The sequence below is a fragment of the Channa argus genome, chromosome 7, assembly GCF_033026475.1.
Source record: "Channa argus isolate prfri chromosome 7, Channa argus male v1.0, whole genome shotgun sequence".
NCBI classification, from domain to species: Eukaryota; Metazoa; Chordata; class Actinopteri; order Anabantiformes; family Channidae; genus Channa; species Channa argus.
The window spans coordinates 22,998,327-23,021,190 of NC_090203.1; the positions used below are offsets into that span (position 1 = coordinate 22,998,327).

General features: G+C 39.1%; 1 protein-coding gene across 3 annotated transcripts in view; it reads left to right on the top strand.

Moving 5' to 3' along the window:
* cep192 (centrosomal protein 192) overlaps positions 1 to 22,864 on the top strand; it is a 40,395-nt gene that overhangs the window by 17,445 nt on the left and 86 nt on the right. For 2 of the 3 annotated variants that reach the window (XM_067509325.1, XM_067509326.1), the window contains exons 16-51: positions 10 to 234; positions 488 to 629; positions 738 to 820; positions 904 to 1,194; positions 1,320 to 2,166; positions 2,297 to 2,414; positions 2,676 to 2,832; positions 4,774 to 5,458; positions 5,578 to 5,754; positions 6,028 to 6,176; positions 7,146 to 7,376; positions 7,478 to 7,603; positions 8,101 to 8,235; positions 8,436 to 8,499; positions 8,655 to 8,794; positions 9,176 to 9,268; positions 9,520 to 9,638; positions 11,846 to 12,043; positions 12,456 to 12,546; positions 12,918 to 13,097; positions 13,213 to 13,473; positions 13,655 to 13,776; positions 14,127 to 14,236; positions 15,092 to 15,254; positions 15,597 to 15,687; positions 15,783 to 15,861; positions 16,380 to 16,503; positions 17,420 to 17,525; positions 17,623 to 17,833; positions 18,064 to 18,140; positions 18,329 to 18,424; positions 18,549 to 18,668; positions 19,464 to 19,576; positions 20,154 to 20,280; positions 20,560 to 20,618; positions 21,559 to 22,864. The exon at positions 21,559 to 22,864 is cut by the window's right edge and continues 86 nt beyond it. In XM_067509325.1, coding sequence (XP_067365426.1) covers positions 10 to 234; positions 488 to 629; positions 738 to 820; positions 904 to 1,194; positions 1,320 to 2,166; positions 2,297 to 2,414; positions 2,676 to 2,832; positions 4,774 to 5,458; positions 5,578 to 5,754; positions 6,028 to 6,176; positions 7,146 to 7,376; positions 7,478 to 7,603; positions 8,101 to 8,235; positions 8,436 to 8,499; positions 8,655 to 8,794; positions 9,176 to 9,268; positions 9,520 to 9,638; positions 11,846 to 12,043; positions 12,456 to 12,546; positions 12,918 to 13,097; positions 13,213 to 13,473; positions 13,655 to 13,776; positions 14,127 to 14,236; positions 15,092 to 15,254; positions 15,597 to 15,687; positions 15,783 to 15,861; positions 16,380 to 16,503; positions 17,420 to 17,525; positions 17,623 to 17,833; positions 18,064 to 18,140; positions 18,329 to 18,424; positions 18,549 to 18,668; positions 19,464 to 19,576; positions 20,154 to 20,280; positions 20,560 to 20,618; positions 21,559 to 21,691 — 6,243 coding nt within the window. In that variant the 3' untranslated portion in view covers positions 21,692 to 22,864. The remainder of the gene's footprint in view (positions 1 to 9; positions 235 to 487; positions 630 to 737; positions 821 to 903; positions 1,195 to 1,319; positions 2,167 to 2,296; positions 2,415 to 2,675; positions 2,833 to 4,773; positions 5,459 to 5,577; positions 5,755 to 6,027; positions 6,177 to 7,145; positions 7,377 to 7,477; positions 7,604 to 8,100; positions 8,236 to 8,435; positions 8,500 to 8,654; positions 8,795 to 9,175; positions 9,269 to 9,519; positions 9,639 to 11,845; positions 12,044 to 12,455; positions 12,547 to 12,917; positions 13,098 to 13,212; positions 13,474 to 13,654; positions 13,777 to 14,126; positions 14,237 to 15,091; positions 15,255 to 15,596; positions 15,688 to 15,782; positions 15,862 to 16,379; positions 16,504 to 17,419; positions 17,526 to 17,622; positions 17,834 to 18,063; positions 18,141 to 18,328; positions 18,425 to 18,548; positions 18,669 to 19,463; positions 19,577 to 20,153; positions 20,281 to 20,559; positions 20,619 to 21,558) is intronic. The other variant, XM_067509327.1, reaches the window with a different exon arrangement.

Sequence of the window (22,864 nt, forward strand, 5' to 3'; positions counted from 1 at the left end):
TCCGAACAGGGGGAGAAGATTGAACCAGCAAGCATCAATAGCACCTTTCAGAGTGACTCCTCTTGGAAAGTCCCCCCCAGTAACCACATCTTAATGAGGGCTTCCCAGGTCTCCAACGAATTTAAGCAGGGGGACCAAAGCTATTTGCGACTGTCTCTAGGTCAGTTTTTTGGCCAACGTTCTGAAGCCCTAGGCTGTCTGGGCTGCACTGACGATGCGGATGGAGTTAAACGGGTCAGTAAAGGTTCTCACTTGGGGTTTTCTGGAATTGCAAGTGTTCTCTGTGGCCTGGAGGCTATTTGAAATGTTTTATTACATAAGTAGAGTCATGGCAGGGGTGAAAGTGATTTTTAGTTAATTTTAGTAAATTATTTTCTGAATAAAATACAGTTACAGCATACAGTTAGTTACCTTTTACTTATGCCTTAGATTTCAGTTTTCTGCAAGGAAACCAGAAACTAATGCGTTAAGTTTCTTTGTTCTTTAGCCGTCCTTTGGGTACATCATTACCTCTCCAGAGAAAAGGGAACCATTTGCTTTGATTCATCCTTCCGAGTTTTCATCTTCAGACACATCTCCTCACAGTGACACCAAGGAACTCAGCGAAGCAGACAAAACACTTAGCCCAGGTGTGTTCACTGTGTTGTCAATATTCTAAAGTCCTAGGCAGAAAATTAGGTTATCTAAGTATACCTGATCCTGCTTGTGGAGTATTACTCATAAGCCTCTCCTTGCAGATGACCTAGATAAAACTCTTGAGGCTGTGGATGAAAGGATGTTAGCAAAAGCAAAAAATGATCCAGAACCCTGTAAAAAACAGGTATGGATATAATTTTATATCTCTGTTGTATTACATGCACATCTTAACAGTTTACTGACATCAAAATCACTTATCCTGCTTAGAACCCTGCTGTTTCCTCTGCACTTCCGGACCACACAGAGGACTTTTGCTCTGAGTCAAACTTGGGTAACCAAAACTCTGAGTCCCCCAACAATAACACCAGTCATCTGATGCTAAGTATTAGCACAATTGCTTCTGCCATTGCCGATGCATCCATCAGCACTGACCCATCACAGCTGGCTGCCATGATCATGGAGCTCTCAAAGAGAAGTAGGGCAAGGAATCAACCTGTGTCCACTGGGCCTATTGGATCTTCTATTAGCAGCACAGAGGACCCACACACAGCTGAACATGTAAGGCGTCACTTCTTGCGATGACTTAAACTTAATCATAATGCCATAAACATATTTCACAATGAAATTGTGAATTTGTACCATTTTAGATTTCAATTGATAAACACTCTTTACCCTCTGCCTAGATCCTCTTGGAACCAGATCAGAGCACCATGTTGGACACACAGCAGAGAAGCACCTATGTTGGAGAGCTGAGCAACTTTGACATAGAGAAATACCTGAAAAAGATGGATGTATCTGACAGCAGTGATGCCTCTGTGGCACATACCACTTTTGACCTCACCAGCTGGACCGACAACCTCAGCAGGAGCCCTCAGGCAGGATCCAATAATGAACAAGGGAACTCTTCTCAGCGCATGGACCATGAGATTCAACAGATGCCCACAAGTACAAAAAACAAAGGACAAAGAGGGGAGACAACTTTAAACACTAGTTCATCTGCTGTGTCCATTTCAAATGTATTATCTGGTAATAGAAATGAATCAAACAGAAGATCTATTCCTCACACATCTTTCAGTTCTTCTAGAAGATCTGTGGGTTCTGGGCAGTTTTCCACATTCAAACTTTCTGCAGACAAAATGGCAGCTTGTGATAATGCTGCTACTTTTGCTACAAAAAGTTGTGGTTCATCAGGCTGGACCACCATAGACAATGGAGTCAAGCCAGGAGAACTATACCCACAATCCTCAAACAAAATTACATCGTCTTTTGAGCTACCACAAAAAGGTGATACAATCGCTCCTGCCACACATGACTTGCATATAACCTCTCCAGGCCGAAGAAAAGTTTTGTCTTCCCCGACTCAGAAAGCAACGGTTGCAGGCCAACAGCACCAGGACAGATCTAGTGATGTTTCAGAGGAAAGACCACCATTCAGGAATATTAGGTCTTCTTCTCCACCTTGTTGCTCTGTGGAGAAAAACATTGGCGGCTCTTGCCAAAAAACCCAGCCTCAAATTAAACCTGCATGTGGTGAGTATAAAGCAGAAATAAGTCTTAAGCAGTTATTTGCATTTGTCAAACAATTAGAAAATAGGTGTATATTATCAGTAATAAATATGAAACATCATAGTAAAAACTTTTAACATTTGTTTTTTCTCAGAACCACCGAAGGGTATTTCAGAGACCTGTGTGGAGGAGATGCAGTGTAGCTTTAGACCGTCAACCTCTCCACTCACCCACTCCTCTCCAAGCCAGACCTCCATTCCTCCTGCTAAGGGGTATTGTATCACATCTAGTTCCTACAGACCATGTTAAATTCAATCTGTTGTCCGCTTGTTGTGCCTTTTAAAATAAATGGAACTAAGCTAACCAAATAATTAACATGAAAGTTCCTTTCTTTTACTAATCTGATAAATTTACTTGGTTGTGTAGTCTGCTATAATTTATGTTGCTTACATGATGAACATTACCACTGGCGGATGGTTTTTACATTTGAGCCATTATTCATTTCATACTTTGCTATGCTTTTGTCTTCCCAGTGTGGGGTCACCTCCTTCATCGAGTAGAGATCTGGCAGACAAATGTCAAAGTCTTGACACCTCTCCTCAGTCTGTCTGCTCTAGCCCTAGTCTCAGCAGGCTCACGTACATTTCAATGAATGATGGCACAGTTATACCTACACCTGAGAGACAGAAGGTAACATAAGACACTTACATGCTAGGACTCTATAATGGGGACTTTGTTCATTTATGTATTTGGAATGGTGTACATAAATCAACACAGATGTTGAGACACCGATATAAATGTGCCGGGGTTCAATCAGTGGCTGCCCTTAGCCCCGAACAACAAAAAATGATAAAAAGCTTAAAAACATTCAACAGTACAATCAACCAAAATAATCCATCAAAACATGAGTGCATTAACAAGTATATGAGTAAATTTTAACCGTTTTCAAAGGGCTGTATGTGCTTTAGTTCCAGAGAGTCGCTTTTGTCACAGAAAGGACAGTGTCCAAACTTTCCACCTTTGAACAGAACCATACAGTCTCCCCTGGAAAGTGCCATTGATATCCTAGATGTGCTGCCCTCAAGCATAACAAAGTGTCTCTAAGGATGGGGTGCTGGTCCAAATTTTATAAATGAGACAGATCCATAGACAACTTCCTAAATCAAGTCAAGTTTTATTTTCAGTTCTTCCACATGTACAGTACATACATACAGGGAACTGAAATTGTGTTTCTCTCGGATCCATTGTGCGTACGGATAATAGTAACAGTGGAAATATTTCCATACAAAGTAAATGGCATCAATGTATATGACCATGTAAATTTTATTTGTGTTTGTTTATACACTGAATGTTTTGGCTTTAATATAGAGTCCAGTGTGTTTATATATATATATATATTAAAAAAAGAGAGACAGAAAGAATATTGCCAGCATGACATAGTGGGTGTCATGTTAGTTTAGAGTGCAGTTGTTTTATGGTGGGTGCCACAATTAGCTTTTGCCATCTGATGCTCATACTAATGCCAAATTTAAACAGAAGCAGAGCAGCTGCTCATTAATGCAGGCAGAGAACTCTTAGACAGCCGAGAGCTGTTGAAAAGATTATTGGTGCGACAGTATTTCTGCTTCCTCTTCTCATGTGTCCCAGCTGGGCATGGGATTCAGTCCTGTCACGTACATAAGATGAAGTATACTGTATGTACTGCGTTTTACAGGGCTAGACGAGGTGTCTTATTTTATTTTTTATTTTTATGACCAGCTGTTTTATTTGCCCACTATCAAAACTCACTCAAACTTACCAAAAGAATAAAATATAGGCCTATTAAAAATAAATTAAAAAAACTGTGGTTTAGACAAATCTAATATATTAAAAACCTACAAAACATAGAATTGAGAGATAATAGTATATAATCTTTACATTTCAAAATTATTTCAAAATATATCTTAAAGTTAGCAGCTGTTGCTTTCGGATAACTTTTAAAAGAGTTATACTTCTGACTAAGGGATTTACATTTTTGAATCATTGTATTAATAGTTTAAAATGACAAAATTGGCTTGATAAATTGTTCTCTAAGCAACAGCTACTATGGGGTGTTCTCCTTATGCAGTATCTCCTAAAACTGGTGCAAGGAAGGAGAAGCATTGAATGTGCAAACAGGGTCACTGATGTGTGTGGACAGTGAAGGGTAGTTCCTGATTCCTCAGAAGTTTCTGAAGTCTGAAAATTGCTAAAAAAGAAAAACCTGTTTTTAGTTATGATCAACAGGTTTCAAAACACTGCGCATCACGATACCTTTCTACATATAGCTGCATAGCTGCAGACCAGTCAGTGTCCATGCTGACTCTTGTGCATCGCAGAAAGCTCCTGGCCCAATGAATAATGTCTTTTTAGAGCGTGTGTGTGTGTGTGTGTGTCTGTCCAAGAAAGACTTGATGCCTTAATGGGTCAGAGCTGTGTTGTCTGTTTAGAACCTATGCAGTAGTAGGTGGGGAATTTAATAATGGGGGGGGGGGTTACTTTTAAGAAGATACAGATGTATTTGGTCATCTTAAACAGGTGAAACAATTGGTTTTTGGAGTTTCTTTCCTTGTTTACATTTATTTTTAAGTTTTTTTTTTTTTCCCCCTACAGAACAATTGTACCATGGCATTGAGCACCACCATTATCAGATTCAGCCCAACTCCACCTATTGAACCAGATGCACAGTCAAACCTTGATATTCTTGGACCCAAAAACCTGGACCAAGTGCAGCCACAGCATTCTCAAAGTTTGGACCCCCTCCCAGCACAGCAGTGTAAAAGCCCAGAGCCCTCTTGTAGTGGTTCTGGTCTTAGCTGTACTCGCAGTCAGAGTGAATGCAATTACCACATTCCTAGGGACAGGACTAGTGATCTTTCAGCAGGTTGCAAATCCCACAAGCACCTCTCAGAGTCCAATGTGAGACAGCTCACTAAAGTAGACTCAGGCTATTGTAGCAATCTGAACATTCAGCACACTAGCACCACTACAGCTCCTCAGAGCTCCCAGCAATGGGGTGCAGGTAGCTCAGTCTCATCATCTCTTTATCCTGGTGGCCTTGGCATGCCGCCATCTTACTCATCAGAGGGGCTTCACTATGTACCCATTCCCAGTTTTAAGCCTCAATGCACTGGCTTAATTGACCTTCCACACCAAGGACATGTGCAGTCCCTGCTCTCTGGACGCTCGCTCTTCAATTCCCAACTGGCTCAGCAGTATTTGGGATCTGAAGCTCCATTACATCCTGGTACATATCATATAGGAACAGGAAATGGTGTCTACAATGTGTCCTCTACAGGCATGTCTTATTTTCCCTACATCATTTGCTTATACAAAGCTGCATCACTTACCAAAATGCTGGTTTAACCCATGGAATTTCCTTGGCTCATTGATTCAGCTTGCTCTTACTTTTTTCAGGTGATCTAACAGCTAGACACATCCAGTCTGCATTAAGGCCTTTGGGGATTCCTGGGCCTACTGCCTCTAATATCCCAAGACCCCATCTAATTCAACAGGAAGTTGAGATGATGGGAAAACCTTACAGTCAATATGGTGCACAGCCACTTGTGGCAGGTGGTCTTGACGAATTAAGAGGTAGCAGTGTCTTATAAATGTCCTTTACTCATTTCAGTATAGCGTGTACACTATTCATTTAAAACCCACATTTTTATTGTGAAATTACATACTTGGACTGTTAAAATCTACATACCATAACAAATCACACATTCCACATCACAGTCTCATATCATTAATTTGTTTTTTCATTGCCGCAACCAGCTTTCATGTTTCTTTGACATTACTTACCTCTACTGTGTGAAAGAACAGTGTTTCTCTTTATCATTTATCTACATTTCGCTGTCATCTCAGGCCAAGTAGTGGTACCAGAGGAGCTCCGGTTCCCTCATGGCTGCTGTGTAGGAATCGCATCACAGACCTCCCTCAGCCTCTTCAATCCATCTGAGAGGTGGCAGCAAGTATCAATTATTGTCACAAGTGTGGCCATTGATGGAGAGAAGGTGAGCAGAGGGCTCAGAGTTGTCAAATAGCAGGGGTGGGTGAAAAAAAAAATCCTAACACCATTAACTGAAGTAAAAAGGGGAAACTTGACTGTGAGCACACCTTGCAAATTGCAGCACACACTAGGCTATGGTTAGTGTGTTCAGAGCGAATATTTATATACATGGCATTCAAGGACCGTAGGTCATTTGTGTTTATTAGCCATACTTGGAGTACACATGGATCTACTGCATTGTTGTATATTTTATTGTGAGAATACAGAGCTCAATGTTGCCATAAAATGTATACATAGTTCTCACAAGAGGTCTCTGGGATAGGACTCCAGAGTTTCCAATCTGGGACTGTTGTCATGACGACAGAGAAGCCATTTGCCTTATTACAAACCATCCGTCCATCCATTGTCTGTAATTGCTTATCCTGTTCAAGGTTGTGGGGAGGCTGGAACCTATCCCAGCTGTCCTAGGGCGAGAGGCAGGGTACAACCATGGACAGGTCACTAGACTATCTCGGGGCCAACACGGAGAGACTTATACGGACAAACACTCACATCCACACCTACCGGCATTTTAGAGTCACCAGTTAATTTAACATGTTTTTGGACTGTGGGAGGAAACTGGAGTACCCCGGAGGAAACCCCCGCAAGCAAACGCCACACAGAAAGGCCACAGTTGATAGGGGATGCAAACCTGCACAACTTCAATTTGAGGCAGCAGTTTAGCATAAAAATTACTTTGAGTGGCTGTCATTTTAATGTTAGAAATGTCACAAACTGGGGCTTTAGATTTCATATGCAGCTCAGTACACAGTTTGCCAAAGTGCACTTTAGTACGAACCAAAATATCGTGCCTTTCTCTCTTTTTATTGAGTCATTTTTGCCTCGAGAATCATCATGAATTGGATTATGACAACCACAATCGCAATCAAATTGTTACATTTTTTTTTTCTATCTTTAATGCTAACCCCTACAGGTGGAAAGCTTGCCTTATCAATTCCTGATAGTGAAGAACAAGACAATCATTGGCCCAAAGAGTACGGAGGAGCAGAAGGTGTTGTTCATACCTCCGCAGGCTGGTGTCTACCAGTGTGTCCTCAGTGTTTGCTCCTGGCCTGCATCTGCTGAGACAGAGGTGGCTGTCAGGGCTAATATCTTTGTTAAAAGGGTTGTGCTAGTTGCCATAGCGGAGAATCCTGCTGTAGAGGTGAGGGTCTCCAGGTTAAATGCAAATTAGGTGTTGCATAAAAAAAATAAAGAGACTTATAACATAGTACCTAACAGTTTCAAATTCATCTTGATTTACAGGTTGAAGCTGGCGATTCTTGCTGTTTGGATTTTGGAGATCTTCCAGGAGGTAGTGCCAAATGTCTTCCTCTCAAACTGCTCAACAGGACACGTGCTACAGTACCCATCCGCCTGGTCATCAGTGCAGTGAGCCAACTTGACATATTTCTTAATTTCACTTTACAAGTGCAACAAACAGTGATGTTTAGTGGTAATTGTGTGCTTTCTACAGGATCCAACTGTGTAAAGGCTGTGATGTAAATGTGGCTTCTGAGGATTAAGCAGCTGTGTTTTGTTTTTAAGATACCTTGTGACTTTTTGTGTAGAACACAGCTTTTAAGCTGATGCTTAATTTTAAACGAAAGCTTTGTTAATAACAAAACTAAAAGTTTTTTTCTGTGTCATGAAGGGTAAAGAAGTACAAACATAATATGCTTGAATAATTATGATGTTTAAATCAGCATTAAAAATTATTGAAAAGTCAAGGGATACAGTAGGCACTAGTCTGCCATTAATTGTTTGTTTTTGTTTGTTTTTTTTTTTAGATGCTTTACTTTTTTTGATTGACTTTGAAAAACAGCAAAACTCTTTAGTGAGAATTATAGTCTACGTAAGTGGTTCACACTCTTCATCTCATCCTCCAGAATGCTACAGCATGGCATTGCTTTACTTTTTCCAAGCACCCGGTTACCATGACTTCTGAGGGAATGCAGCTGGCTGGCCACGTGACCTCAGTGTCCTCTGTGATGAGTCATGTGATGCATGCCAGTCACGGAGAGGTCAGTTGCCTAATTCACTGTAAACATTTTCAACATTAGTTGAATTAATATTTTATGAGTAACCCTTTTGATTCTTTTTTCTCAATTAATTTTGGTAAAGAGATATTCTGACTAGCACAGTTTGGGAGATCCAATCTAATTCCCCGTCTCAACTGCTGATCACGGAAATGTTTGACATAATACTTTTTTCTTTTAACCAGAATCCAGAAAGTTTCATGATCTGGGTACATTTCAAGGCCCCTCAGAAGTACAAAGGCTTTTCAGGTATTAAACTTTTTATATTATTAAAGGCCCTTTATGGATGTATTTGATTTCTCAATGAACTTATTTCAGTCATTCAATATTTTTCTAGTTGAGATAACGCCACAAAGCAAATCCTAGCTTATTTCTGCTAATCTCGCTGTGGTTATGCTTGTCAGGAGAGCTCGGTCCAGCTGATGAGTACATTGGGCGGGTGGACATTGAAGTGGATTCTCCAGGTCAGAGTCATGTGATCAGAAGTATTCCCCTCAGGGCCAGATCTGGAACTGCGAGGGTCCATGCTCCTAAAGACATGCAGGTATTATGGTTATTAAGTGACTGATAGTGTATTTCTGTACATTAACTATGTATCTTGTGCGAATGGCTGTGTCACTGAGTTAAAACAGCTTGAATCACATGGTATATTTAAAGATTGAACAAAAAAACGGTCTAATAAAAATGCACTCTCTTGACAATCGGTGAACCTTTGACAACTATCCTGATATGAGTGGATCATTTTAATAGAAGTGTTGTCTGCAAGATGCTTTGCTTTCTGCCTCAGTTATCATTCTTAACAAATAGATGTAGGGATACATGCTTCAAAGCAAATAGTCATATTCCCCTAGTCATTCATACAATTTCCATGCTAGTGTAAGACTGCTTTGAGACTTTTGTTTTTCTCTTTTTGGGGGGGTTCTAGACTGTCAGTCTATCTGCACAACTGGGTAAAACTAGTCAACAAATGCTGCCATTAAAGAATGCTGGAAACATCGATGTGCAGTTAAAAATCAAGGTAATTCTGGATAATAATTTAAATTTAAAATTGTCTTTTTATTACATCCATTCTTTTAATAAGCCTATGGCACTTTGAGTTCACTGTGCTATGCAGTTTTCTTTTTTCTTTCCTTTTTTCTTACTTGTCATCTTCAGTCTTTCACTGTCTTTTTATCCATGCTCTTCTTGGTCCCTCACTTCATCTTTCCCTTTGTGTTTGCCTTTTCACTACCGTTCCTGCTTATGTTCTCTTTTGTTTTCCATGTATAGAGGAATGACGCTGAGGACAGTTTCTCTGTTACACCTAATGAACTCTTCCTGGGTGTAGGAGAGGAGCGAGAAATTGTTATTTCCTTCAAAGCACTGGACAAAAGGAAATGCAGAGAAAGGTATGTTGAAAAAAGCTTCAGTGTTCTAAGAGGATACACACTACTCAAAAAAATTTGAGATATTCAACTTTCGGGGGTAATTTAGGGAAAATGTAAAACGTTCATGCTACGGTGATATTATATAATGAAAGTAGGGCATTTAAGTAGAAGCATGCAATGGTCATTTCTTCATTTCAAACTATTTATTGAAACAGTGCTAACAGTGTGGGGTACACCACAATGACAAATGTTAATGTCTCAATAACTTTTCAGTTGTTGGGTATAATCTTTGTCTCATGATGTCAAACTGTGAACAGCATGATGAAGAGGACAAATTGTCATTGAACCAGAAATTTTAGTGGCTGATTCATGGTTCAGACATGATCCTTGATTCTTGTGATTTTTGAGAGTAATCACCATGTTTGAGAACAGCATGTACCAAAGCATTGAACAGCTGGACAAATGAAGTTCACCTGTATAGGTTATAGTGCATTTTAGGTGCATTCTGAAATTTCACCCAAGTCAAATATTTCTAACTTTTTGTGAGTTGTGTAAGTTTGTTTTCAGAATTAGTTAGGTAGATATCAAAAAGGAAAAAATTGCAGTAAGGCAGTTCTATCTATTTCATAACTCATTGTATTACAGAATCCAGCATAGCAAGTGTGGATTTCTCCTTTTTCGTGTTAACCCTTAAAAACTAAGGTGCCCTCTAAAAGTGCCTTACAAAACCTGAGGGGTTGTTTGAAAACAGTCTCCTTAAACCGGAGGGGTTTCTAACTTCAGATTGCAAAGTTCACTAAAACCTAAATTTTTCAGTCTCTGTAGCAGATAGGAACCATGAAATAATAATTGAAAACTTTAACATTTGGGTTTAACTAGCAATTATTCCCTTTGCCCCAATGTTTATTTTGTTTTAAATCAATAAACCAATAAAAAAAAATAATAAAACAAAAGAAAAATCTGTACAAATGTGACAAGTGAGAAGTGGCACTGAAAATAATGTAAGCGACAGTGTGAATGTCCATTATTATTATTATTATTATTATTATTATTATTATTATTATTATTATTATTTATTGATCATTATGAATTTGTCCTTTGTTGTGGCTTTGGCAAAAGCTGTCAGAATAACCAAAAGTAAATTTGGGCTGCTTTAATTTCTTTCACCATGTTGAAAATACCAGGTGTTGCATCTTAAGGTGATAATACCTTTGTCAGCCACACAAAAAAACCCACAGCAAGCTGAAAAACCTTCCTTTCCTCCATTCAGCTACCTTGCATTTTATGCTCTCACCTAAGTGGGACTTACCACCTGTACAGGTATGCTTGGGGTGACCGTTACCTCAAATAATGGAGAAAATCAAGACTAAATATTTTGTTTACTGCAACCACTACAAAGTGACTATGGCTGTACCTACATATCTATAGAACTCTATTCAATCTAGTGTATTGTATGTATCTCGCTACTTATCCTCCCTCAACCTGGTAGCACCCAGCCTCCCACTGCTGAGAGGACCTAATGGTGCAAACCTGCCTCTAGTCTTCTTGATTACCTTGTTGAACTACTCTGCCTTCACAGTAGAAACCCCAAATGGAATTTAAGAGAAAATTCTCCCCAATAGACTCCGGTCCCAAAACAGTACAAACACCAAACAAATAACTAATCAAAACCATTTCACGACCTGGTTTTCAATTCATCTTGAAATCTGAGAAACTCCTCCTTTTGCCAAGCATGGCACTCATCCACTGAGTCTGGGCTAGGTGTTCAGCAGTCACATCATTCTCTAGTTCTGAAATTAAATCTTCTAATTCACTTTTTTCATCCTCAAAGCAACTGCTACACTCTGCATCAGAGTCACTTTCCTCACTCTGGTCGTTAGCAATTGTCACGTTTCTAAAAGCAATTTTATAAACTTGATGTGATCCACACAGAGGCTAACAGGCTAAAAAGGTAAATAAAACACCTTTTCCATACTGCATTCTGCCTTCCCCGTCAGTATTTCCGCAAATCACAATGCATTTAATTGGTCAATCTTATTAAACGATGACATTGTCCAAAACTCACATATCAAATCTGGCTTTAAAGGTAGAAGAACCCAAAAGTTGCTCCCAGTCCTAGTTACTGTGTTATTTATGAATGAATGCATAGTCGTGTCTTAGACTGTGTTTTTAATTATTGCAAAAGTGAGCTTTTAAAATTCTCTTATAATTTTGTCATTATGTTACAGCCTTCTCACCATCTTGGTGTTGCCATCAGGACCTCAGTATGAGCTAACCCTGAAAGGTGAAGTTGTTCCAGAGGACGCTGGGAAACGTGCCATTCCCTCTGCTGCTGTCTCTGGCCCTGGTCTGGCTAATGATGTTCCGCCAATTCTCTCTAATAAACAGTTCATAGCCTGGGGAGGGGTTACTCTTGGGAGAGCTATGTAAGCAAAATTTCTGTTTTATTAAATCCACTGCTACTTGGTTACAAAAAGCAATCAACTGTTAAATGCAAAATAATCAATAAAAAAACATAATGTACCCTCATACACTATACAGGCTTGTAAAATGTCATTTATAAGAAGGTATAGAGGCTGTATACAGGGAGTCTTACTTAACCTCAGAAGCTATTTTAACATAATGCAAGATTTTATTTATACACACTGAAGGCAGGTAAATTAGAGAGAGCAGTAGGAAAGCTTAATCTCCAGAAAGTCGATATATTGTTTAAAGGTCTGACTAAATATAGATTTACCTTCACTCTTCTACATCGAAGCAGTTTTGTATCTATTTTATAAAGTTAGATAGTTTCTGTAGTCTTTAATCACATAACCCATGGCTGCCTTTGTTTTTCAGCCAACAGAAGCTGATTTTAAGAAACAACTCTCCCAGTGATACACAGCAACTACGGTTGCTTATTCGTGGTCAAGACCAAGACTGTTTTCAGGTAGACTGTAAATTCTCTTATTTAAAAGTGTCTAATCACTGCTTTAGTTAGTTCAGTGTCCTCACTTCCTGTTGTGTTTTGACATTCGGGCTGGATGAGTTTTAATTTCATTTTCCATAGTATCTTGTTTTTGTCAAAAAAATCTCATGCAAATGTCTGTGGTGAAATCCAAAGACCTTTTCCATTTTTTCTTGTACAAACACCTAATTCTAAAAGAGGCCTAACATGAGTTTACATTTAAAGGTTAAAAGCTGTGACTTGCATCTCTCTCTATGAAACAAACCAATGACTGATAATTTGACTAATCAATCATCATTTACAAAAAATATACAAAAAATAATGTAAAGTACATAAACATGATTTTCCCTCAGCTCCAGAGTATGTTCAGTGCCGAAGAGCGTCTGACCCGACACGGGGAGCTGTCCATCCGTCCCAAAGAAGACGTGACCATCCATCTGCTCTTTGCTCCCACCAGGGTGGCATGCATGTTGGCCAAGCTAGAGATCAAACAGTCTGGGGCTCAGCCTTCACAGCCAGGGGTCAAATTCACTGTGAGATTTTAAAACGCTATCGCTGCTCTTTTTTTTTCCTTCTTTGTAGTCCTTTATTACTATTTTGTATTATTTTTTCTATTCACTGTGTGACTACCATGTTTTCCATTTTCAGATCCCACTGTCAGGCTATGGGGGGACCAGTAACATCATACTGGAAGAGCAGAGGAAACAGACGGATGGTTATGTGGCAACTCTCACTGACGTAGCTGTTGGCCATGTCAGCAAAGTGTGTCTATGTGTGAGGAACACCGGATCGAGAGCAGCCTTCATTAAAGCTATGGCCTTTTCTGATATTCAGAAGCGATGTGTTATGGATCCCTCTGTCATCAGCCTTGCACCTTCACAGTTTGTACTGAAGGAACGGACACAAGAGGTAGGAGAGTAGATAAAACTAAAAGGTATAACTCCAGTAAGCAGTTAAAAAAACCAAATTGCTTGTCTTTGTTTATGTATTGTTTAGTTCATTATGTGATGCTGTAAATGGCAATGGTGACTACTTTTCTATCATTGCCTGTCTTGTACTTGCTGAACTGTGGTGGTGTTACAACTTTAAGGTGATAACTGTGCTCATGAAGTCCACCCAACGAGAACACAGCTTGAGTCAGTCAGGCAGTGCACTACTGGCCACAGTCTGTCTCTTCTGTGGAGATGAGGTGTCCCGGCAGCAGTACAGAAGGTGAGACCATGCACTCAACTAATTGTTGCCCAGTTTAGAATGTGGTTGTAGTTAAAAAGTTTCCTTAAAGACAATACTGCATCGCTTTACAGCTTTTCTCATTCACCCATTCACAATCCCTCTCACTCTGATGGTCGAGCTGCTATGCAGCCGGCATGCACCCCCGGGGAGCATTTAATCTGGGGTTCAGATCTCCAGTTACAGAAAATTGTGTTGAATTTGGGATGATCTGAGGTGCTTTTACAAAGGAACAATACAGAGAACATATGAGATACAGATAACATATGAGACCAGTGAATCGGTGTAGGCAAGGCAAGATGACTTTCGCTCTTGTGTTTTTTTTCTTTTAGGCTGCTTCGGAGCAAACCCGAGGCCGCAAGAAAAGTTCTGTCCGAGAACAGTCTGCTAAAAATCATTGACTTCAGTGAGAAGTTTCTGGCGGAAGAAAGTGTTACTGAGAGTAAGATGTCATTGTCATGCAATTTTTCCTGATGCCAATCTTTGAACACAAAGAATAGGTTTTGCAGGAAAACTTAGTCTAAGACTCCTTTACCAGACTTTACCAGGAAAATCACACGATGAAAACAAATCTTTATTTAAATTAAATAATAAAACAATTAAACTACAGATGAATACAAATGTATTAAATTTCTTACATTTAAAGATCAACATAGTACTCAAGAACCTGCATTAAACAAGTGAAACATCAAATCACAACATCATCATTATCTTAAACATCAGAAACAACTTCATCATCATTAATAAAATACAAAATGATAATTTCACTTGTTTTTATTACACTGAAAGATTGTTGCACCACTTTATTGCTGACTGAGCACATGCCGTTACCTTTGGCCACAGTTAAAAAATAGCCCCACGCTACGCTTCTATATGTGTCTCAGGCATTCATGCTGCCGCAGAGCTGCTGGCTCCAATCCTCTGCTCGGCTCTGACATCTGATAGGCTGCTATAATCATGTGACATGGAAGGCCATCAGAAATTTGCCCGGGCTGGTTTTCACACATAAAATTGAAGCCTAAAACTCTCAGAAGTTCAAACAAATTGCACTTTTTGTATTAGCACAGTGGTATAGCGATATTTTAAAACGTTTCCACTCCTAAATATCGGTATGCAGAGAGAAAGTCCTGCGTTTCCTGTCACGTTCTTTAGGATTAAAAATAACGACTATTTAAATCTGCATTTGTAAATGGGAAATCTGCGAGAAGATATTGTATTAATTTTCTCTTAAATAAGTTTTGGAATGTATGCTCATATTTGCTTTTGTGTCTCATAAATGGTCTCATTTTCCTTGTAGCATATGATCTGCCTCTGAGGCCAAATGAGGCCAACATCTTCTATGCAAACATGAGTAAGGTGGTGGTGTCATTGCTAGGAAGTACAAAGAGCACAGGCTGTAATGATGAAGAGCACACCCAGTTGCCGCTGCCCTTTGCAAGACATGGTTCAGAGACAGACAGGTATCATCATCATCATCATCATCATCATCATCATCATCATCATCATCATCATCATCATCATCATCATCATCATAAATATTACTGACGGGCTGTAATATATTAATATAAATTCCTGATTCATTCACATATCAGCTTTTTTGATTTGTAGCTTGACAGATAAAGTCAACACAAAATAATAAACATTGTTCAGTATTTCTTCAGCATTTACTGCATTTTCCTACGAGTTCATCTTTATGTCCATGGATCTGTGCATTTTATATAGTGTTCACAATTATAATGAATACATTATGATACAAATTATCTGCTTCAATTTTTTTTTAACATTTGTTATGTTATTTCCAGTGGTTTGTCAAATGGTAATGTTTCTCTGGATGTGCTACCAGTCAAGGGTCCCCAAGGTCCAGCACTAAGAGTGACAGAGTCATCCTTGAAGGTATGAGATTAAGACATTATTCACTATCTTTGGTTTGATTAGAAAATAGTTAGTTAGTTAGTTAGTTAGTTAGTTATTTATTTTTTTTTTTCCAGGCTTCAGAGCCAATGCACAGACAGTCTGAGTCCTGGACCATCCATCCTGAACAACTTGTCCTCACTGCTCCCACAATCAGTAAGTAGAATCTGGATTTTTAAAAAAGTGTTAATGTGTGTGTCGCGAAAGAGAGAGACGGACAAAGACAGAGAGACACAGCTTTCCGAAGTAATCGGGGAACAAGTTTATGCTGAGAGACACAACAGTACACACAACATGATCTGTTGAATGTTAAAATCTGCTTGTTAATACTTCTGTGAGCCACTTTGTGTTAGTCTCAGTTTTAGTGCGCATTGCTCTGTGTAATCTCTCCTTTCATTCAATCTCCAGCTCCGTGGGTTGTCCTGTCAGCACCCTTTGTCCTGCACCGGCTCTATTTTAGAATAATGATAAAAAAATAACTGGTTAAGTGGAAAAGAAATCTATCTGGGGAAATCAGGTTTCCCTAATCCTCTATGCCAATTATGAACCTAGTTTCCTGTTTACATAAATGTTGAAACAACTTTCCAGAGAAAGCCTGTAGTAACCTGGTTGCCTAAACGTATGAATTTAAAATAACAAGCTGTCTGCATTTTATTGTTTCTGTTGTGCTGTAGATGGCGCTGCCACCACCAATCACATTCAGATGCGAAACAATACATCCAGAGAGCTGAGCTTTGATTTATCCTGGCCTGCTCACTGCCTCACCATCACCCCTCAGCATGGAATTATCGAGCCTCAGTAAGATTACATGTGGTAGTTCAATAAAACACAGTCAGAATATCACTTTTTACAAATTACGGTTTAGTAGATTAATGTTTCACAGTGGCCCCATTAGTTGTAAAATAGAAATAGAATTGGAACCATAAGAGCAGCACTGCATCAGTCAAACCCTAAAGGATAACTTCAGTCATTTTATAAATTGATTGTCCACAAAACAAACACCAACCATGATCTGTATTCATTTGAACACGTGAACACATTTGTTCACTGCCTGGAGTAGCTTGTTCATCTTTGCCATTGTTCTTGATACAAATAGTGGTATCTTAGCATCAACTAACAAAACGAGAAAAGAGAAGATTTCAATGTTGGTGTTGTTCACTTGAGTACAAGGTATGATCACCTTGTCAGGTTATCGTGTCACTTGTACCTACCAGATGATTATTGTTTTTGCAAAAATAAACAGGGGTTTCAGGGTTTTTTGATTGTATAGTAATTGGGCAAAAATAAGAATGTTATCTATTTTAAGAAATCATCAGCACATGTGCAAAATATGCGTGGGCCTTTAAAACTTGGGTAAGAAGTTTGCTAAAATAAATGAAAAACCAGAACCATGATTTGTGGGTTAGAATCAGAAGTTGATTGTTGGATCTTTTCTTTATTGTTTTAGTTACACTGTAGGTGGTTATACTGTGTAATTTTGTCAAACATGCGCTGTATGTTTTGTACAATATCTCAGCTCTAACCATAATACTGAATCATAGCTTCAACAGATTAACTAATAGAACAAGTGATAATTATAGTCAGCGTAATCAGTCAACCCAGGAATGTTGAACTCACAAAAGAGAGAAAAGTCAAAATCTTAGAGTAACTGAATAATCTATATGACCTAAATTACTCCTTACTAATTATCTTTTTTTTTTTTTTTTACACAAAGATGTCACCTGCAGATTTTGATCAGCCCTAACCCTTCACTGGCAACTAAATCTGCTCTGCTGCCATGGAGTGGACAAATATATGTCCAGTGTGATGGTCAACAGAAGGTATGGAACATATACAGGGGAAACTCTTTAGATGAAATGGGAAATCATAATGAAGAAGCGAAGAACCTAATGAGTAAACGTGTTACCACTTGTTCAGTTCATCAAGGTCCAGATTCGACAGGACCTGGCTCTAGATGTGTCTGCAGCGCCAGCAGATAAGACTCTGTTAGCCCTGCCTCCTCAGGCTGCCACTCCAGTTCTACCTGTGGTCAGGCCCACCACCAATTCTTCAGTGACCCCGCAGACAATGGTGGAGATCAGCAACAAGACAATTGTATTTCCCACAACTCTCTCAGGGGAAACGTCAGGTAGGTTAGTGGCTGACCAATGTTAAGAATTTTGATATCCGTCAGCCTTAATTTGAGCTGGAAATTAATACTTTGTGGTTAAGTCTAAATACCCCAGCAACAACAATTATGTACAAGACATTAAAGTGAATACTTTGCAGACTGTTACGGTTTGAAATTGGGTTCTGCATGAATCTCAGTGTGTTTATTCCTGTTGGAGACTTAGACTCCCTGTTGTTCTTGTACTTCAGAGGCCCAACTGCAGGTGCAGAATGGTGAAGTGGAAGTGCGGTGGTACCTGTCATCATTTGCTCCTCCATATGTCAAGGTTTTCTTCTTCATTGTATTTATTGTTCTACTTTTTTCTATTCTCTCTAAACAGAATATTTTAGCTGTATTTGGTTCTTTACAGTTTTTCTAATTAGTTTTTGTCCCTTTGTGGTTTACTTGAAATGTAGTCTTTTATCTCAGTACGGTCACTAGTGTTCAAGCTGTGGTTGTTTTCTCTGTTCACAGGGGGTTGACAACACTGGTGATGTTTACCGGGCCACCTACACTGCTTTCAGATGCTCCAGGGTCTCGGGAACTCTGGGAGCCCATGAAAAGATTGAGGTAGGCACTGATATCCACCTGGAGTATTATTTAGTGAATGTCATTGTAGAAGGAATGTGATTAGAACAAGCTTGTGTTAAACAAGTTCTGATGGTTACTTCCCATGTTTTTCTTGCTCTCCTAGGTGCCTATTACTTTCCTGCCTAGGGACCAAGGGGACTATGCCCAGTTTTGGGACTTGGAGTGCCACCCAGTGTCTGACCCCCAACAAAAAACCAGAATTCGCTTCCAGCTCTGTGGCACTGTGAGGACTCTATTAGTTTTGTCATCTAAACTGAGAGGAAAACATTTGTGCATATGAAGTGACATTGTTACACTTTAAAAGACACTGGTGACTTTGATCATGTAGAAAGTTTCATTTTGTCCAAAATAAGGGGCAAGTTTCAATAGCTGCTTCCATGGCCCTGACTTAGATTTCTGCTGCCTTGTACCTCACTTGTAAGTTGCTTTGGATAAAAGCATCTGCTAAATGACTGAATGTAAATGTAAATGCATGGACTGCATTGCTAGACTAACTAGTCTAGTTTGCTTGTTAACTTTTGCCTACATATGTTTTGAGCTCAATTATTCACATTCTTTCAATTTAGTCTATATATTACAGTCATCAGGTAAGAAGAAAACATGTTTGAACTCAGCAACAATGTAGTAAACAAACAGACTGGTTTTAAAGTAAATGTAACAACTGCAAAAGGTGCTCATGACAAAGGCAGGACATTTATAATGAGGTATGTTACATGCACAGGAAAAACAAGAATCTATTAAGTTCAGTCTTGTTACACAAAGCTCAGTGTAAAGCATTGCAGAGTGCGTCAGTACTTTTAATCAGTTCAATACCAGTATGTATGAGGAAGTTCGAAAAGTGTGTTGTGGCATACGAGGTAGAGCCACCTCACTGTGACGGGCCTGCAAGCTTTTTCTCTTCTTGGCCCCACATTAGATGCAGCATTAAATTGTGTTCAATCTTTTAGCCGTGTTAAATGGTAATGTACTGTCATATAAACAACGGAATTTTTTTTTTTTTTTCTGTCTGTGTCCAAAGGGAATAAGGTCTGGGCCATTAGAAGGACCACAGGAAGGCAACTGCTCTCTTGTAAAAACGGAGACAACTGTCAAAACCAGGAAGAGAACCAATGCCTCAGGAGGACAAAACGGGTAACGCCTGCCATGTTTAGATAAACTCAGACATGTACATGACCCTCACCAAAATCTCTCTGGTGAAAGATCTATATCATCTATAAGATCATCTATATATGTTTTGGTACAAGAAGATGCAATAAGTTATTTTTAATCTCACGGGCTTTACAGGTTATTCTACTTGCCACAATGTCCAGACATTACTTGTCAGTCATTTACTTCCTTTCAGTCTTTTAAAAAAAAAACTAGAAATCTGTGAGAGACTTGGTGAAAACAGTGTGAACTGTCAAGCATTTGTAGGTTCCAGCGAGTCTCTTAACGTGTCCCCACCAGCATAGCAGACATTAGTAAGTCATCATGTAATGCAATTACTCTAGATTTGTGAGAGAAAGTGGTGATGTCTATCTGAGTGAAACAAAAATGATCTCTTTTAATTCTTAATCTAAATAATGATAATGTTCCTTTTAAAAAGAAAAATAATCAAAAATTGACAGTAATGATTTTATTTTAATGCACTGTATTAGAAGAGTAGTTATATTTTGATGGTAAATGTGTCATGCAGCTGGTTTTAATTGCAGTGATTTCTCATTCTCAGCCAGGAGGAGGCTGTGCGGAGGGGCGTGTATTCTCCACAAGATCTGTACACCTTCCCAACTACACAGGTTGGTGAGTCCAGCACTTTGAAAGTCAACATCCGCAACAACTCGTCTGACATCCATGAGGTGAGGTCTGCCTTATTCTAATAAAAACGTGGGACTCATGTACAGTGCATACATATACAGCAATATGTTTACATAAAATATAAGCTGTTAATCATAGTTTTCTTGTACTGCAGATATTAGGTCACCTTGTTTAGGACGTTGTTCCATATTGCAAATTAAGATTTGCATGACTGCCTTCATTTGTACTGAATGCAAAATCTGATAACAAGCCCTAACAATTGTCACCAAGCTTTGCATGGATTTGATATTTGATGTGTGGCTTCTCTAATTGACTTGCAGCTGAAATTTGTAAAACCTAGAGAGCCCTTCTACATCAAGCATTCCAAATATACTCTGAGGTGAGTCCAGTGATCTCTGACCAATACTCTCCTTTCTCCCTCTTTGATATTATCATGGTGAGCCCTTACAAAGAAGTTTAATTGATTTTTATAAAAGCATAGTTTAAGTATACACATGAGATATGATTTTGATGTATGAATTATGAATATAAAATTGCTTAAGCTGTCAACAAAACACTACTTTACAAAATCCTTGTAATATTTTTTACCTTTGTTTGCATGGGAAGTGGTATTGATGCTTTTGGATGTCACATATAGACTATTTATATAGACTATTATATTTATATTCATAATGAATGCTCATTGTGGGAGGTCTTTTGAGATGTTTGGACCTGGAGGATGTTGCTATGTACCCTACACACCTGAGGCCTGTAGGAATGGTGTCCTGGCCAGAGGTACCAGCTGTGCTGTGCTAGGCTTCAATGTGGACTGTGTTCAGAATAGGCACTTGTGTTTTGTATTTCTAAAATAGGAATGAATGTCTATATATGGATTCCCCTGATACAACAAGTGCTATCAGGGGAAATGCATATTGAAATTGGTCTCCAATCTGTCTCCAACAGAAGTGTAAGATTATAGGTAACAGATTACTAGTCTTTGCCATGACTGTTAAATAACGAGTGCTGCCACAACCTGAACCTGACCCAGCCCAAGCGTAGGTGTGCTTTGAGCCCTGCAGTGTGTAGTTTTGTGGTAGCCCCAGCATGTTGATATTATGATCGCATACATATATTTGTACTTGTTCAACAGTGAATGTTGTACCCAAGCTGTCCCATTTGTCATTATTATCTAAGGAGTGCAACCTTAAATACTGGATTTTATTATGTGAACAATGCATGTGAATTCGTACAGGTGCATGTTACATTATGTATACATTTCAGATTGAAAAGGATAATAGTCTATTGTCTATTAATTGTTGTTCTTCTCTCCCGCCTATTAGATCACAACACTATCTGAAGCTACCTGTCCAGTTCAAGCCCAGTACTGCAGGCACACACACCGAATTGCTGCTCATCCAATCAGAAACAAGTGGAAGTCTTGTCATCCAGCTGACGGGTGAGGCATTGTCTTGAACTCCCTGCCGTCTCCACATTCTGACTGGTTGTCTTTGGATGGAGCTTCTGTTCTGTGGGATTCATCACAGGGCAGATAAGAGTAGCATAGATGAGTAGGGACAAACTGCACATCACTAAAGGTCAAATAAGGGAACCCTGGACCTAATACATCTTCTATGTCATATTTGGAGCTGTCGACTGTCCCTGATTAACCTGAGACGACGGAGACTCTCCTGCCAACAACATCTGTCTCTAGATGTCGTCAGTTGGCGCATGAAAAAAGACTTTGCCAAAACTGAGTCATTTGGTTTGAGTGATTTGAAATTGGTCTGCACTGCTTCCACATTTCAGAGAGTTAATAATTTTTCTCCATTGACTCTCAATCTGGTATTTGTCTTACCATTGAGTCACAAGACAGCACTGTTGTTGCCATGGCCTGTGTCAGAAGGTGCTAGTTTGGATATGGTTGGGCTTACTTGGAGCTGGTTTCATAGGAATATCTTTCTTGTTAAAAAACAGAACTACAGTATGTTGATTTGGAAAAGCTGCATTATGTTGCTCATTTCAAATATTGCATAGTACGAATCTAAAAAAAAGTAGGCTGGGCTTATTTTTTTGTTTAAACCTTGATTAAGTCCTGTCCCTTAAACACTTTGTGATTATGATAAAACAACATGAGATGCAACGATTCTGCATTTTAGGAATCTCAAACTGATTTTTAAATTTAGATCTGCTTACATTTTATAGGATTTCCCTAATGATCTGTGCTTGTGAACTTTCTACAAAATGCAGCTCTTCACCACCTGTCAGCAGTTTGTGTTGATGTCTCAGAAACCTCTAATACTCATTCCAAACAGTCCAGATGTACTTGATTTAGTCACGATAAAGGCAGCTTGCCAGGCCTGCTTATTGTGGTTACCATGGCAAAATTGTATTAATCACTGTTCTGGTCACCGGAAATGAGCTCCCCCTCATCCTCTTTTGATCCTGTACCAAATAGCCAAACTTTATGAAACTTGAGTGGCATTTTTAATGTCAGCAAAAACATCTTAACTCTCTCGCTTTGTGATGGCACATTGTACATGGAGAAACACTAGTGTTAAACAATAACTTCCTACTTGTATAGCTCCTTTTTTATTATGAAGGTTGTATAGGGTCACAGGCTGCACTCTGTCTGCCCTACATTTTTTT